The sequence below is a fragment of the Triturus cristatus genome, chromosome 5_2, assembly GCF_964204655.1.
Source record: "Triturus cristatus chromosome 5_2, aTriCri1.1, whole genome shotgun sequence".
NCBI lineage: Eukaryota > Metazoa > Chordata > Amphibia > Caudata > Salamandridae > Triturus > Triturus cristatus.
The window spans coordinates 367492439-367508757 of NC_140588.1; the positions used below are offsets into that span (position 1 = coordinate 367492439).

Genomic DNA, 16319 nt, shown 5'->3' on the forward strand with positions numbered 1-16319 from the left:
AGAAAATGCCCAAATGCGTATATAAATCACATGTAAGGAGAAAATGTACAACACTCTGTTTAGTGACTCCATCACATGGACAAGGAACAGTGGGGTCTGACAATCAATTATGTATTTCAATTCCAATATACACAATTGTAGGGTTCTATCAACTCCTTGTGTGTGCCTTAGTACTCCATGTATACCAGAATATTCTGCCAAATCAGGATTATTTTTATGTACATCTGCTAAGTGTCTTGCTACAGAATGATTTTGGTTGTTGTTTTTAATGAGTCTGAGGTTTTCTAGAAGACACGTTTTTACACATTAATATATACATGGTGTAATCTGAGGTAAAAGTGATGAATTCTTGATTCTCCTCTCATCCAGGGGTTTGGCTAAAGGGAAGTTCTACCTATCCCAGCTTTGTTTGAAGGCTTTACAATTGTTATATTTTAAATCAGATATCTATGTGTGTGTGTGTGTGTGCATTCATGTGCGTGTGTGTGTATACATGTGGGAGTCTAGGTATATGTTGAGTGACATTGGGATTCTCAAGTAACAAGAATACAAATTGAGGAGCCTTGGTAACACCACAAAGTGTCTGAATTTCCATATTTTAAGAAGGAAGAGAGCGATCTCTATCTTAATGGTAGGAAAACAGAGATCATAGTGTTTGGTGATGCAGCAGCTAAGGCTATTTTAGTTGTATGGTCAGCAAATTCGGGAATAATTTCAGTTATGATACAAAAAGCAAAAGATCCATTTGCTAATTCTATGTAGACCTAACTTTCTCATCCTAAATAAAGGAAATTCTGAAAGGAACTTATAACTTTCCTAAAAAGGACCTTTACATTGGGCTGGCCTGAGACCTTGTAATAACTTGCTACTGGATTATGAATCAGGAGCCCAGTTCCCTTTTTGTACTGATTTTTACCAATAAACACAAGCAGAAAGCCAGCCTTATACCTTTCTGTTTTTATTTTTAATAAGGGAAAATGGAAATGATGCATTATTTTGATTGGCTGTTAGTGCTGTCAGTGATGACTGCCAATTATAACTGAACAGATTGACAATTTAGGATTTAAAGAAATAGCGATGAAATATCCTCATGAAGTTTCAGCAGGTAAAGATGCAAGAACATCTTTCAAATGAGTGCATTGTTGCATTAAAAGTGGATGCTTAGACCATTAAAACCCTGTACTCTTCCATGTGTTAGTTTTATTTATCAGTCACGTACATGCTAGTCATAAATTCATTTTTCACTGAACACAAAAAAATCTAGAAAAATGCAGAGTGAAGTTTAAAAAAAAACCATAAACCTGTCAGCTCTAAATGTAAGCAAACTTCCAAAAAACTCAAGAGACTGTAAGTGCAATTTAGTTGGTCAAACTTAGCCTTAATCCCTAGTAGGGTGAATTTACAAAACTGCATCTTAATATGTCTCCTTTGACTCACTGTGTAGTTTAGAATTAAATTAAAAGTCCTCTGGGCCTTACCTAGTCAAGACTGCCTGTTGAAAAAAACATTCTTTCTTGAAGTCAATGAGCATTCTCCAATCAATCAACATACATGCTGTCTTCCCAATAATATTCAAGTGTCGAAAGCACTAACACAGGTCCTATAGAATACAGTGTTTTTGGTGTCTCGTATACTCTCAACCCAGCCCGGAGAGCGAACCAAGCCACCTTCGTTTGAGAAAAACTAATGGTTTAAGTGAACATTTATTCGGGAGATCCATTAAGGTATAACTAGGCTGTCCGGAATTCGGTTTAAACCGAATCTGACCGACAGTACCCTACCAGATGAAAATCAGCTGACCCGGTTTAAACCGAGTGTCACTGATTTTCATAGTTGACGGGGGAGAGGAGCTGTTGTGGACTGCCGTCTCTCTGACTGCGACCGCACCCGAGTACTTCACAGATCTTTAAAAAGACCATTTAGATAACGAGGCTTTGTTGTTCTTTCGCCCCTTCTCTGAGCCCCTGTGGGCGGGGCTGAGCGCAGAAACGGTCTTCATTGCCAGGTTTATGCATATCATCGCGGCACTGGAGCGACCTGCCGGACCTGACCGCCAAAGGCTGTGGTACTGCTGGGATCGCTTGAGCTAGGCGATTTGTTGGAACAACTGAGTGCACTCTTTCCCCTTCTGCCCTGGAGCCGTGTTGGTGCCTCGGTGTGTGGATCGCCGTGTGGACCCCCCCGTGCTGGCAGGCGTCTAGGGGGCCCTGACAACCAACGGGGAGCCTAAAGAAGCGAAGATGAGGCGGTGAGTGCGTGCGGGCCCCGGAGCTAACTTGCCTCCCTTTTATCTTGATTAAATGTATAGTTAGTTATGCGTCAGATGGCTGGGAAATCAGGGAAGGTAGGAAAAAATAGCGTGCAAGGAAGTGCCTTCTTTCGTCGCGTTACAATGTTAACATGCAGATATTTGGGGCTTTTAAAATCAAGACTCTTTACCTCCTAAATTGAGAGCGTCGTCATTGTATTTTACGGCCGCTATGTTGATGTTCAACTGAGAAAGCTGTGCACTTTCGTGGCTCTTGGCGTCTGCAAATTAAACACATTTCTCTAGTAATCCAACGTATTTTTACGCTGTCAGAGCGCGGTTTAGGTCGGTATTTTGCAGACACTCCCAGATTTCACGGAGTTGATATTTGGCAGAGAGTCCCTACTGCAGTGGGTGTGGTTTGCCAGTAATATAGTGTAACATAATAACCCGTAGAAGGAAGAAAGGTCCCCCGCCCGATCTGCAGAACTCTTTGGTCGAACAAGTGTGAAATCAGCAGGTGCATGTTCGGAGAGCTTTACCAGGTGAGAATCAGATACACACACAGTAGGTTTATTCCGGCTGGAAGAGGAGGAGGAAGGCAGAGATGAGTCTGTATCTGCTCCAAAGTCGGCAGCTCTGGCAGTTAAGACATAAGGAAACTTGAGCGGCCTCCCCCCCCCCCCACACCCACCTCATCCCCCTCCCCTCACCCCTCTCTACCCCCTACCCCCTCCTCCCCCCTTCTCCAACGTACATGGAGGAGCGCTCATGTCAGGGTAATGTGCTGAGGGGGCGCAGGAAGATCTCCAGTGAACGCTAACTACAGGGTATCCATTCTCGGATTTACGTTTAAAAATCAGTGTTTTATGGCACTTGTAGTACTCGGAGCAAAATTAGACACAAACTAAAACCAAAAATATGATTACTGAAGCATTCTAATTGTGGTCCGTCGGCTGCGCTGCCGTCTCTGGTGCAGGAAACCAGGGTTCGAGCCTCGAGGTCGCGCCCACATCCTGTGATTCTGGGCAAATCACTTAATCTCCCCGTGCCTGAATGTGTAATGTAAATACGGTGCTCATGTAAAGCGCTCCAATACCTTCGGGTCGAGTTTGCGCTATATAACATATGCAAAAAATAAAATAAAATAATGAAGGGAATAAAGCCCTATGGTAATGGGGTATTCTCATGGCCTCGCCACTGTGGTTCAGATCATATGATGGCAACTGAAGGAGACCTAACTTGGCAGCATTGCCATACGTAAAATCTTGCAACTCTGTGTCACCTTATACATTGCTTTTTACGGTTTTGCACTCACAAATGCGAGACCCATTGCATTGCAAATGCTTGTTAAATCTGAGCTGCAGAATCAAAGGACAATGGAATGTATTTCCTGACTGTATTAAGCTTCTGAAAAGTAGAGCAGTATACAACTTCTGAAGAAAAATGGAAAAAGCAATAATAAAAGCAAAGCGTTCCATAAACACCGGTAAAACACTGTTTCAGTTGTTTTTTATGGCGTTAAAATGAGTAACCACTGAAAAGCACTGTTTTTTAAGGTATTGAAATCACTGGAAAACACTGAAAAAACACCACCAGAATTTCCCAAAAATAGAAACTGAAAACAGGAAAGCCTAGGTATAACCTTCCCCTATTTACTGGCCACTGTCAGACTTCTCTTGCTCCCTTCCTTTCATGAACTCTCTGGAATATGCAATTCCACATCCTAGCTGGACCCTAAATTCCCTGAGCCTGTGGCACATAAACTCTGTCCCTGCACTAATTACCCTGCCTTCGAGTTTCCACTCAGGAGACAGATAAGGGAGGACCAGATGTACAAAGCATTTTTCCGGTTGCAAACGTGCTGATTAGTAGAATCGGGCCGTTTGAGACCGGAAATAGGCTTTCTTAAATGTACAAAATGCAAAATGCGATTCGGTAACTTGTAACCCACTTGCAAGGGGGATTGGGTCCCAAATACCGCTTCCCCTTGAGAATGTGTAAATAAAAAAGAGTTTTTAAGAGCAGGCAGTGGTCCCGCAGACTACTGCTTACTCCAAAAAATGAAACTGCAAACTTTAATTTTTTTCTTTTTAAATGCATCCTGTTTTCCTTTAAGGAAAACGGGCTGTATTTTTGTTTTAAAAGATTGGTTTCTCAAAAAGCAATCACAGAGATGGTGGTCTGCTGACCTCAGCAGGCCACCATCAATGTGATGGCTGCAATTCCTAAAGGGTCTCAAATTGTGACCTACCTCATTAATAAGCTTGAGGTATGTCTGTTAGCGACACACTAGGAATTGCGAAATAAACTCAAAAGAGTTTCATACGTTAGGAATAGCGATTTCCTAATGTTATTACATCTAGCCCCAAGCGCCTGCAAAAACCACCAATTTAATTATATGAGCTAAGTATATAGAGTACCTACCCAGGGTTTATGTACGTACCTCTGTAACTGATGTCTTAGAAGTGGTCAAAGCATTATATAAAACACCAATAATAGGCGATGAAGGCATTCATAGTTGAATCTGTTGCTCCTGTGGTGGCTAGAAGTGACAAGGATACGCTCCATTCGCTGTTGAATGACACATACATATCTTCTTTCTGCCTGAATTTCTCCTGCATTAAACATCAATTTTGGGCAACCTTCAGTTGGAGGTGGTGCTAGGTGGTTTGGTACCATGAATCTGGGACAGAGCTTTGTTGAGATTTTTCTGGAACCCTACCTTGGAGCTTCTTTGGGACAATTTCTCCTCTTCTCTTCGTTGTGGTGCCGTGCCCAGTGCCTTGACCTCACCTCTTCCTTTCTCTGGAGAGATTCTACAGAAAACGTAGGCCTTCTTATTTAACAATAGGAAATGGTATTGTTCAGTGCTGAATAGCTGATGGTAGCATTCACAGCTTGGATGCTGTTGCCAAAAAAGCATATAGTCATGAGATACAATTCCTGTGACATGCAACTGTTCATTTACAGGAAATCGAATTATAAATGATGTTGTTCAGCAAATTCCAAAATCAATGGCAATATAAGAGTGCGCCGACAGATGCTATTGGATGTTTGTTATTGCCAGTCAATAGCTGGGTAATTGCTCATTTGTCCTCCCTGATGAGGCAAGCGCGTGATAGTGCATCGTGATAGATTCGCCTCAGATGTTTAGTGATGGCTACAACAAGCACTCTTCCTTAGCCAATTTGGAGTCCCGTGGCGGTGTTTCCCACTGACGGAAAAAAGCAGTTTCCACATGTCTGTGTTTTTTAAGTGTTGTCTTCTTAACAGCTACCATACCAATAATCTAGGTTCCTTATGGCTTAATTTAGGGTTAGTAATTTTGTGACAAAAAGCAGCACTTTATAATGGCCCCTGATCGCGAAGTGAAGGGACTTTTCAGCAATGTAAAAAGCAACTTATTGAAATTCACGTGCGCCCACCTAGTCGGCGTGGTGCCCACATTTAAAAGGCCTGTTACTTCGCCCCAGCCAAAAGGTACATCCGGTCCCGTTTTCAGAACGAACATAGATATGCAGTTTCCATTACGTGCAGTTTTACCTTATAATATTCCTTACGGATATCCTCAAAACCATTGAAAATAATGTAATTTCCTGTTCCCTGTCAAGAAAGGAACAGCTGCACTATGTGAGAGGCAGATGGAACGCGCCGATATGGCAAGCACAGGCAATGCACTTGCGTCTCGTCTCTGTAGTTCTGGGGCTTAAATTAGAAAATGTCTTTATAAACAGCTCTCCTTCTGCTTGGCTTTGTCAGTAAAGGGCTAAAGGACGAGCACGTCCTCTGAGTGTTATACATAACCTTGAAGAAACTCACTGGGCTACGGATCCCGAGTTGTCCAATTCTTTTAATTGTGTGCGTGCACACTTCCTCAGCCTCAAAGTTTCCAAACTGATATTAAACTAGAAGAGATATTAAAACTGGCTCTTTTAGACTCATGTCGGGATCTGCATGCTGTAGAGCCTTCGGATAACAATGTCATTGTCTCCTTGATAATGGGGAGAGCCTTGTTTACAAGCAATGGAAGGCGAAGGAACTACCCAACACACAGGAGTGAGCTACAAAATGATTGTAAGCAATGAGGATGGAAAAGATGTTTTATGCTCACCTTGGTCTAAAAAATATACATGTTTACAGCCACAGTGCAAGACTCTCCGAATCGAGAAACCACAAATAACACAAGGTCGTGAATATTTTACTGCTATTGGGTTTCCTTTTGGAATCGATGGTTTACTATGTTGAATTTTTACGTATTGAGCATTTTTATATATATTTTTGTTAAAAGAAAAAATATCTTTGAAGCACGTGCACTTAAAACAAGGCAGACATGGCTCAAATATTTTCAACAATTACAGACGCATTTCATCCTTTTTAATGAACTCCTCAGGTTGATGTATTTGCTATTCTTCCAGTATGATTAAAGCTCAAGGGGGCTAATATCATGATAGAGGGAGCAAGTTTAAACATTTGAATTAAAAAAGAGGGTAGAAAATCCATGTATTTAATAAAAAATTGATGATTGCGTTTTGAAATCTGTATATAAGTCTTCCTTATGATTTGAGCTCAAATTATATTTTGTAATCCTCTATGTCAGACACATTTGGGTTCTCTGCGCTTGGACTTTTGATATTGAAAGTTTAGACTTTTGCATTTTCTAACCCTTGCTTTGTTTTTTTTTTTGTTTCTGTTATTTTTCACCTTCTAGGACAGGCAGGGCGAGCCACTGCTACCGCCTCACTTACCGCCACATGGAAAGAACCCTCACACAGGAAGAGGTGCACCTCCTTCACACCGCCATTCAGAAAGCGACAGTACAAGAACTGGGAGTGGAGGGCAGATTTTGAAGTGCTTTCTTGGAACCTGCCCATTGATTATAAACGAGGAGTTTGTCATCGAAGAATACGTCTTTCAGAATTCTGCAACCTAAAAATTATTTTGATAAATGAGCAAGTGTGAAGATTGTAGAAAATGATACATTACTGCTGAAAAATAAAAAAAACTAGGAATTGTTATTTTTTTCAAAAGCAATACTGTGCCGGCTCCCTGGTGTTACCGTGTGAGCCTACTCTGTGCTTTTAATTGGTCCCTAGGTTCCCTTTTAAAGTGAACACTTGGCTTTTTTCCATTGCTGACAGAGTGCTCCATCCATATAATGAGAAGACCAGGAATCTATAAAAAATAATGCAATTTACAATCACTAGAAGTGTTATTTAGAGAGTTTTTAATTAACCTAAAGTTTAAAAAAATGAATACAAAATTTCTTTACAAGGCCTTCATTTTTCTTTGTTGTGTGTGCATATTCAGATTGTTTTTTATTGCTTGCATTCACAGTAACAAAGTTGGTACAGTTGAAGCAAGGTAAAAGGTCCATTGAGTTCAGTGATTTTCGAATGCTAGAATCTGGACAATTATTCGGTGGAAAGCCACAAGAAGGATAAATAAAAACAATTTACAGCCCTTGGCAAATCCTGTTCCACAGCGTATTACAAACTGTACTTCTTGTCGCAAAATATCTTGATCCAAGCAGCTACCTACACTTCTTTTTCTGATATTTCAATACAGTCAAATGCTGTTCCTTCTCCATGACCACAACGAAACTATGCACGCAAAGAAATATAGCAGATAATTTAACATGAAAATAATGCTGAAAGCCGTCCTTTTTTTTAGGTCGAAGCCTGTCAGACAGCTGCTCTGTCTGGTTTGCTAACAACATTTTGGGGACATTCGGAAAACTTCCCTGGAAATGTATTCCACGCATTGCTTGCCGTTGGCTTTGTGGTTTGTAACTCACATTTGCTTGCTTTCTATTTGCTGGTTCATTTGTTTTAAGGTGTCCAGCGTGACTTTGTTCCCTCCCTTGCCCAAACCCATTTCAGGGCCTGATTACAACTTTGGCGGTGCTGGAACGGCGCAGCATGCCTCCGCCCACTCCCACACTGCCGAAATTCACTGCCTGGTTTGGCGGGCAGTTCTTTGACGTTCCCACGCAATGGGAATGCCAAAGCAAGTCCTGCAAGGCATGGACTCTTAAGACCATGCCGTGCAGGAACAGGACTTGCATGCAGACAGGGGGGCACACCATGTGCCCCTCTGCATGCATCCCCATGGCATGAGGCAACTGGGGGCCCTGTAGGCTCTCCTTAGCTTCTCACTGCCAGCAGTTTCATGGTGTGAACACCGCCATGAGACTGCTGGCAGTGAGGAAACTCTTAATATGCTTGGTGGGGCTGCAGCGGCCCTGCCAAGCATATTGCGGCCTCACACTGCAGTGCCACCACAAGGGAACGCGGTTCCCTGGCATTCGCGGTGATGCAATGGCGGTCCGACTGCCAAAGCTGTAATATGGCGGTTGGACTGCCAGTGCAATGCTGGCTGGACCACCACTGCCGCCCCCGTTAGTCTGGCGGTCCTCGGGCTGCCAGACTTCAAATCGGCCCCTTACTGATTTCTTCCACCAGTACTTGAGTTCTGTAAACAGGCCTTTAAATCTAGTTCTTATCTTGTCACATTTGCTGTGCATTCAAAGACAGAGGTAAATTGTCAGGTCTGTCTTCCAGGAAGCTTGGTGTTTACTTTTCTTTTCCTGACTTCAAAGTGAGAGGATTTATGTGACAATCATTCTGGCTATAGGGGCCGGGGCAGGAGTGCTTTAGGAAGGCTGACTAATTAAAAGATTTTCTAGCAGGCAACAAAATTTAAATGTCTGTAACTGAAATGTGAAGATATTTCAGAACATATCAGAATTAGAAAAGCACAAATTAAGCAAATTTTTGGGTAATTCCGAAATATGGTGGTAACAAATATTTGAATACAATCAAAACAAATCAATACACTGCTTAATGACGTTTCCACACATTATCGTTTCTGCACTGTATACTTTGATCAGTAAAACTGTATGTCTGTGTAAATTTAATGGTTATTTAAATTGAAGATGCGGTGTCTGTAATGGCAGTGTGCTACTATACCATGCATATTCTATTCTACGCCACTCCACTCTGTTCTTCACCACTCCATACTAACCCTCTCCACTCCGTGCCACTCCATATTGTCTCACTGCACTCTACTCTGCACCACTCCACTCCATGCCTCTTTACTCTATGCCTCCATACTCTACATCACTCTACTTTATACCAATGCACTATACTCCACAGTACTCTACTATGAACCACTGCACTCTTTGCAACTGCACTCTAGCCCACTCCACTCTGTGTCACTCCACTCAATGCACTCTACTACACTGCAATCTGTGCCACTGTACTTTACACCAATACACTCTACTCTGTACCACACCACTCTACGCAGTGCATTCTATACCAATCCACTCTATGCCTCTCTAATCTACTGTGCACTCTACGCCACTCTACTCTACCATGCACCACTCCGCTCTACTCTGAAACAATCTACTCTACACCACTGCACTCAGCGCCACTGCTCTTTGTGCCACTCCACTCTGCACCACTCCACTCTGCCCCAATCCACTCCGCGCCACTCTATGCTACGCCACTCCACGCCACTCCACTCTACATCACTGTACTCTACAACAATGTACTCTACACCCCTTTACTAAAAAACAATGCACTCTGCACCACTGCACTCTATGCTACTATTCTCTACTGTGCAACACTTAACGCATCTCCACTATTCTGAATCACTGCTTTCTACACTACTGCACTCTGCGCCACTCAACTGTACACCACTGCACTCTACAACAGTCTACTCTGCAACACTGCACTCTATGATGCGCCACTCTCTGTCACTTTACTCTACTCTGCAGCACCCTACTCCACTGCCCTCTACGCCACTCAACTCTAAACTGCACTCAACGGCAATGGACTAAACACAACTTTACTGAAAGCCAATGCTCTTTACGTCACAACACTCTATGCCAACTACTCTGCACCACTGCAGTCCATGACACTATACTCTGCACTGCAACACTCTGCACCACTGCATGCTATGCCACTGCAAGCTAAGCCACTCTATTGTACTCTGCAGCACTGTACTCTATGCCACTTCACTTTGCACCGCTCTACTCCACTCTGTGCCACTCTACTCTATGCCACTCCACTCTGCATCACTGCACTCTACACCAATTCACTCTACAATACTTTTCTAAAAAACAGTGCACTCTACAACACTGCACTCTATGCCAATCTACTCTGCACCACTGCACTCTATGATACTATACTCTACTGTGCAACACTTTACGCATCTGCACTCTGTGCCATTGTACTATACGTCACTGCACTCTGTGCCACTCTATTCTACTCTGCATCACTGCTTTCTACACCACTGCATTCGGCTCTATTGCACTCTACGCCACTCTACTATACAGCACTGCACTCTACAACAGTCTACTCTGCAACACTGCACTCTCTTCCACTGAACTCTTCACCACTGCACTCTACGCTGCGCCACTCTACTCTACTCTGCAGCAGCCTACTCCACTGTCCTCTATGACACTCTACTCTAAACCACTGCACTAAACGGCAATGCACTAAACACCATTTTACTGAAAGCCAATGTTCTCTACACTACAGCACTCTATGCCAACTACTCTACACTACTGCATTCTATGCCACTATACTCTACACTGCAACACTCTACGCCACTGCATGCTATGCCACTGCATGCTAAGCCACTCTATTCTACTCTGCATCACTGTACTCTATGCCACTTCACTCTGCACCACTCTGCTCTGTGCCTCTGCACTCCGCACTGCCGCTCTCTGCGACACTGCACTCTACAACACTGCACTCTACGACATTGGATACATGATGCAATGGGCAAATTAACTTATGTAAACATGAAGGCACTTTTCACATTACTTTCTACAGCTATAGTTTAAAATTTGAACTATTGGTATTCTGGGAAATTTGTAAAAGATTTTGATTGTTCTTAGTATTGATTGTAGCAGACTGGTTTTTATTATTCGTTTTCAGGAACTGATTGCTAAGGAAGGTGTTTTATGAAGCGGGCTATAACAAAACAATATATATATACACAACATTTCTTGATAACTGACTGTTATAAGACCTACCAATTTTAGCCTACATTTTAAACCCTATCTGATTTTACGATAAGTACTGTATAATGATGTTTGTCTCGAGTGATGCTTTTATGGATGTCTTTATACTTCTGAATAAAGTTATTAACTAACTAGCTACTCTGCACCACTATACCCTATGACACTGCACTCCACGCCAACGCATTCTACAGCAATCTAATATACACCACTGCACTCAACAACAGTCTACTCTGCAACACTGCACTCTGCCATCAAACTCTATGCCACTGCACTCTATGCCATTCTCCTCTAAACCACTGCACTCTACACCAGTGTACTAAACACCACTTTACTGAGAGCCAATGCTCTGTACAGCACTCTACACAAACTATTCTGCACCACTGCACTCTATGCCACTATTCTCTACAACACTCCACCACTGCACGCTATGCCACTTCTATTCTACTCTGCGTTACTGCACTCTGCGACACTGCACTCTGCAACACTGTACTGTGCAAGACTGTACTTTTCACCACTGAACACAATGCCACTTTACTCTGCACCTGTGCACTCTAAGCTTCTGCACACTACCCTACTCTGTACCATTATGCTCTGTCACTGCACTCCATGACACTCTATTCTACTCTGTGCCACTGCTCTCTGCACAACTGCTCTCTGCATCCCTGCTGTTTGCATCACTGTTCTCTGCTCCACTCTGCTCTGCGCCACTCTACTCTATAGGACTACATTTTCCACTACTGTACTCAACACCAATGCACTCTGCACCACTCCACTCTGCACCCCTCTGCTGCACCACTCTATTCTGAACCACTGTACTCTGCACCACTGCACTCCATGCCGCTGCACCACTCAACTCTACACCACTCGACTGCACTCTACACCACTGCACTCTGCATCAATCCAAGCCACTCTAATCTATTCTGCATCACTCCACTCTACACCACTGCACTCTACAGCACTCTACTCCATGCCACTGAACTTTCACCACTGTACTCTACATCTCTGCACTCTACCTTGCCCGACTTCACTCTAACCTGAACCACTCCACTCTGCGCCACATCACTCTACTTTGAAACAATCTACTCTACACCACTGCACTCTATGCCATTGCAATCTACTCTGCACCACTGTACTATATGCCAATACGCTCTACGCCACTCTACTGTACATCACTGCACTCTACGCCAATGCACTTTACACCACTTTACTCAAAACCAATGTACTCTACACCACTGCAATCTACTCTGCACCACTGTACTTTACACCACTTCACTCTAGGCCGCTCTACGACACTACACTCTATGGTACTCCACTCTATGACCCTCTACTCCGTTAAACTCTACTCCACTCTATGACACTCTACTCCACTTTATGCTACTGTATTCTACAACACTTTACTGCACTCTGCAACACTACTGTACTCTACGACACTCTATGCAACTCCCTCTATGCCACTCCATGCCACTTTACTCCACTCTATTCTAAGACACACTACTCCACTCCACACCACGCTACTCTGATCTCTATGGCACTCTGTGTTACTCTCAAGAAGAATGTTACCAGTAGTTCCTCAGAGAAAAGAGAAGAGTGGAGGTGAATCGATAAGAGAGCCTAAAAGGACTGCATGTACATTATGTGTAAAGTGGGTAATCCTTTTGTTGGATATTAATGCCCTCACACACCCTTTCAGGTGTCATGCTTCATCATCTGGGCTGCTCCTCGTCGGGCCGGCGGTGCAATGCCTAACGGGCTCCCTAAAAGGGGCACTTTATCGGAGTTCTTTTAATCCAACAGCCGTCTGGTGAAGTGCGGGTATGTGGGCCTGATTATTGTAGATACAAAAAGTGATTTAAAACAGGGTCGAAAGTACCAGTATGGGAAATCAATTTATTCTAAAGGTCTCCTTCCCTGATTAAAAAGTGTATGTGGCACTCGGTAGAGTGTAATGTCTCTAATTAGAGTGCATGGGATTGGTGGTCAACATGTTTCTCGCACTGAGCTCGTGCGCTCGCGATTCGTCAGGACCTATAAAACTATCTACAATGATAAGAGGGGACTATATAAGATATTGGTCTCCTAGTCACAATGAGTCATGTGAACAAAAACTTATTTCTAAAATACCTGTCATGGTCTGGTGCTACCCTATTCAGTAGGACTGCGGACCACAACAGTGCTTGGTGGACTCAGCGTGAGGCGAAGGACCTCTAAATGTAGGTCTAAAGTCTGCCCCGCTCACGCTCTGTCTCTGGACCTACCCGAGCCACCGAGTCTGGGACTCCACTCGACTCTACTCTCGACTCGACTCGACTCTATAACACTCTATTCCAATCTATGCCATTCCATTCTCCTACACTACTCAACTCTGTGCCACGCCACTCTACACCATTCTACTCCACTCTACGCCATTCTATGCCATTCTACCCCACTCTATTCCACTGTGCTCTACAACACTCTACTCTACTTTATGCAACACCCTCTGCACAACTCCATTCTACACTACTCCATGACACTCTATGCCCCTCCACTCTACAACACTTTACCCAACTCTACTCCACTCGCCACTTTTCCACTTTATGACACGCTACTCACTCCACAACTCTCGGCTTCACTTCACTCCATGACACTCAACTCTACTTTGCACCACTCCACGCTACTCCACTCTAATCAACTTTATGACACCACTCCACGCAACTCTCTTTTACGCCACTAACTTTTAGCCATGCTGAACAGAAACAACGCTGGTGTAAAACGTGGCTAAAACATATTGGCAAAGCCAATAGCTCTTGAAAAGGCGAGACCTATTGGCTTTGCCACTACTTGTTTATTTAAGGTATTCTTTATTCATGCAAACTTATTTCATTTGGTAATGGGGAAGCAGACCTGCCCTTAATTAGTACGTAAATATACTTTAAACATATTTACAGGTTGTATTTCTATGAAGAAAAGTACGTCCTGGTGAAAAAGCCACATGACCACATCCACTTTCTAACCATTATTGAATAAAATTAAAGGAACCAGGCATTCAGCAGTCATTGTAAAGAAAATAAAAATGCAGCTTTTTCCTTAGTTATATAGTGTTCATTTGTAGAAAGAGAAGCCCTTCACTCCAACGCGCATGTGCAAGGTCGTTTTGAGTCAGGTGTATGAGACACCAAAAGGCAACTGACAGTGTCTGTCTCCACTCTTTCTGCGCTTGACTGTATACACAGGGGTGGCCCAAGTCGGAATGGGGAGACCCATTTTATATACAATTTTTCGTCCCCATGTTTACCTGTTTACACATTCAGAAGAATAACCTTCAGTGGCAGCTCCTCCGCTAAGGCGGAGGAGCGTCGCCCCAGTGCTCAAAAGGAGAAAATAAAATGATTATTTTTCCTATTGCAGTCAGTGGTGGGGCGGGGCTCGCCAGAGCAGGGGAGGATGGTTTGCACTCCCTAAGTGGGCCGGCCAAATAGTTCATGCACACTTTGCATGTTCCCCACCAGGCTGCATTACACAGCCTGGTGATGAACATGCGCAGGCTCCCTGTCCCCATCTGAGCACCGAACCACAGTGCTCAGACCAATCACAATGCTGTATTACAGCACTGTGATTGAATCAGGGGAGCCTGTGTGGCCGGGTGCTTCCTGCTCCCGGTCGAGACTGCAGGAAAAGGAAAAATTACAAGGACGGAGGAGAGGCGGCAGGCAGCTGTTAAAGGTAAGTCCTTTTATCATTTTTTTTTCATTCCCCCCGCCTCACCACCCCGTGTGGTAGCAGCCGCTACTGTTAACATTTTCCATCCTGCATGGAAGTATAGCATGGGCACGTCTCCAAAAACAAGCATTGTTGAACCTTAATTCAATTCAATTTTTTGACTAGGATTCGGAACAGCAAATCTTAAATGTATTAAAAATAAGATAAAAAGATATTCTAAAATTAATAGTTTAATGGTCTCATATTAATTTATATTCAGTGTAGAGAAAAAATTCAGGATAAACCACACTCTGTGTATGATAAAAATCCAGAGCATACAAAGTACAAGAGCGTCAATATTTTATGGGAAATGCACGAAGCCTGATCAGCAGATGACATACAATGGGGGATATTTGATTATATATAGTGCAAAATACTGGCAACAAAAACTAGATGAATCAGACTTAATGAACAATACAGTCCCTGATGTAGAAGGTGGAAGTGCGTCTGAGTATTTTGGGAGAAATACGAGACCTGATCAACAAAGCCGTGCACTGGTAATTATAAATGAGAATTCCATTATTATGTTAGTGCAATTCAGTGCGAGTAGCTTAGGCAATATAACTGCTGTAGTAACCTTAGCAGTACAATACTTAAAAAAATCTCAGAATTCTGCTAGTGTTGCATAAATCTTTACCCTAAGAACCAGATTCAGCCTGATTAAAGCTGTGAACACTGTAAAGATCCTATCTTAAAAAGTTGAACATTTTGAAGCATACTGCTTCAAAGGGTGGAGCCAAAAGACAGTTCTGTGCCTCCCCTGCCGAGGTAATATTATACTGTAAGAACATTGGTCTTCGCAACCAGCGTCTTAATGGTTGTAAAGGGGGACAGATGAATAACACATGGATTAAAGTCGTGCACCCTATTTTCACATAGGTCCCAGAGTCTATCTTCCCTTGTTAGTTCCTCACACGCTCCTGTTATGATTCTTAAGGGGGGCAGGTTCAGTCGTAATAACAGAGTCGCTCTACACACTACATGAGGAATGTTCCAAAGGACGTATGGTTGAGGTTGAGTGCTATATCTCTTTTGCGACTAACTTCGTAGGCTGTTTTTTTAATTAACATTTTTAAGGCCAATTTTGGAAGAGGACATACTTCACTTTGCTCAATTCCAAACAAGGCTAATGCTTTTTCATAATTTCTAAAAACACCACTTTTTCCCTTCAGACATGTAAAAATTTCATGTTTTAACTCTGCCCGTATGGAGCTCATATTACAATTTAATAGGTTTTACCCCACCTTAGAATTGCTGCCATAGCACACACATTGGTCGAAAGGAGCCTGAATTCGAACCGAA

General features: G+C 43.0%; 1 protein-coding gene across 10 annotated transcripts in view; it reads left to right on the plus strand.

Moving 5' to 3' along the window:
* The window catches only part of FARS2 (phenylalanyl-tRNA synthetase 2, mitochondrial), a 1670666-nt gene extending 1662946 nt beyond the window's left edge, over positions 1–7720 (plus strand). For all 10 annotated transcript variants that reach the window (XM_085607209.1, XM_085607206.1, XM_085607204.1 and 7 more), the window contains one exon: positions 6960–7720. In XM_085607209.1, coding sequence (XP_085463335.1) covers positions 6960–7098 — 139 coding nt within the window. In that variant the 3' untranslated portion in view covers positions 7099–7720. The remainder of the gene's footprint in view (positions 1–6959) is intronic.
* Positions 7721–16319: the final 8599 nt, after the last annotated feature.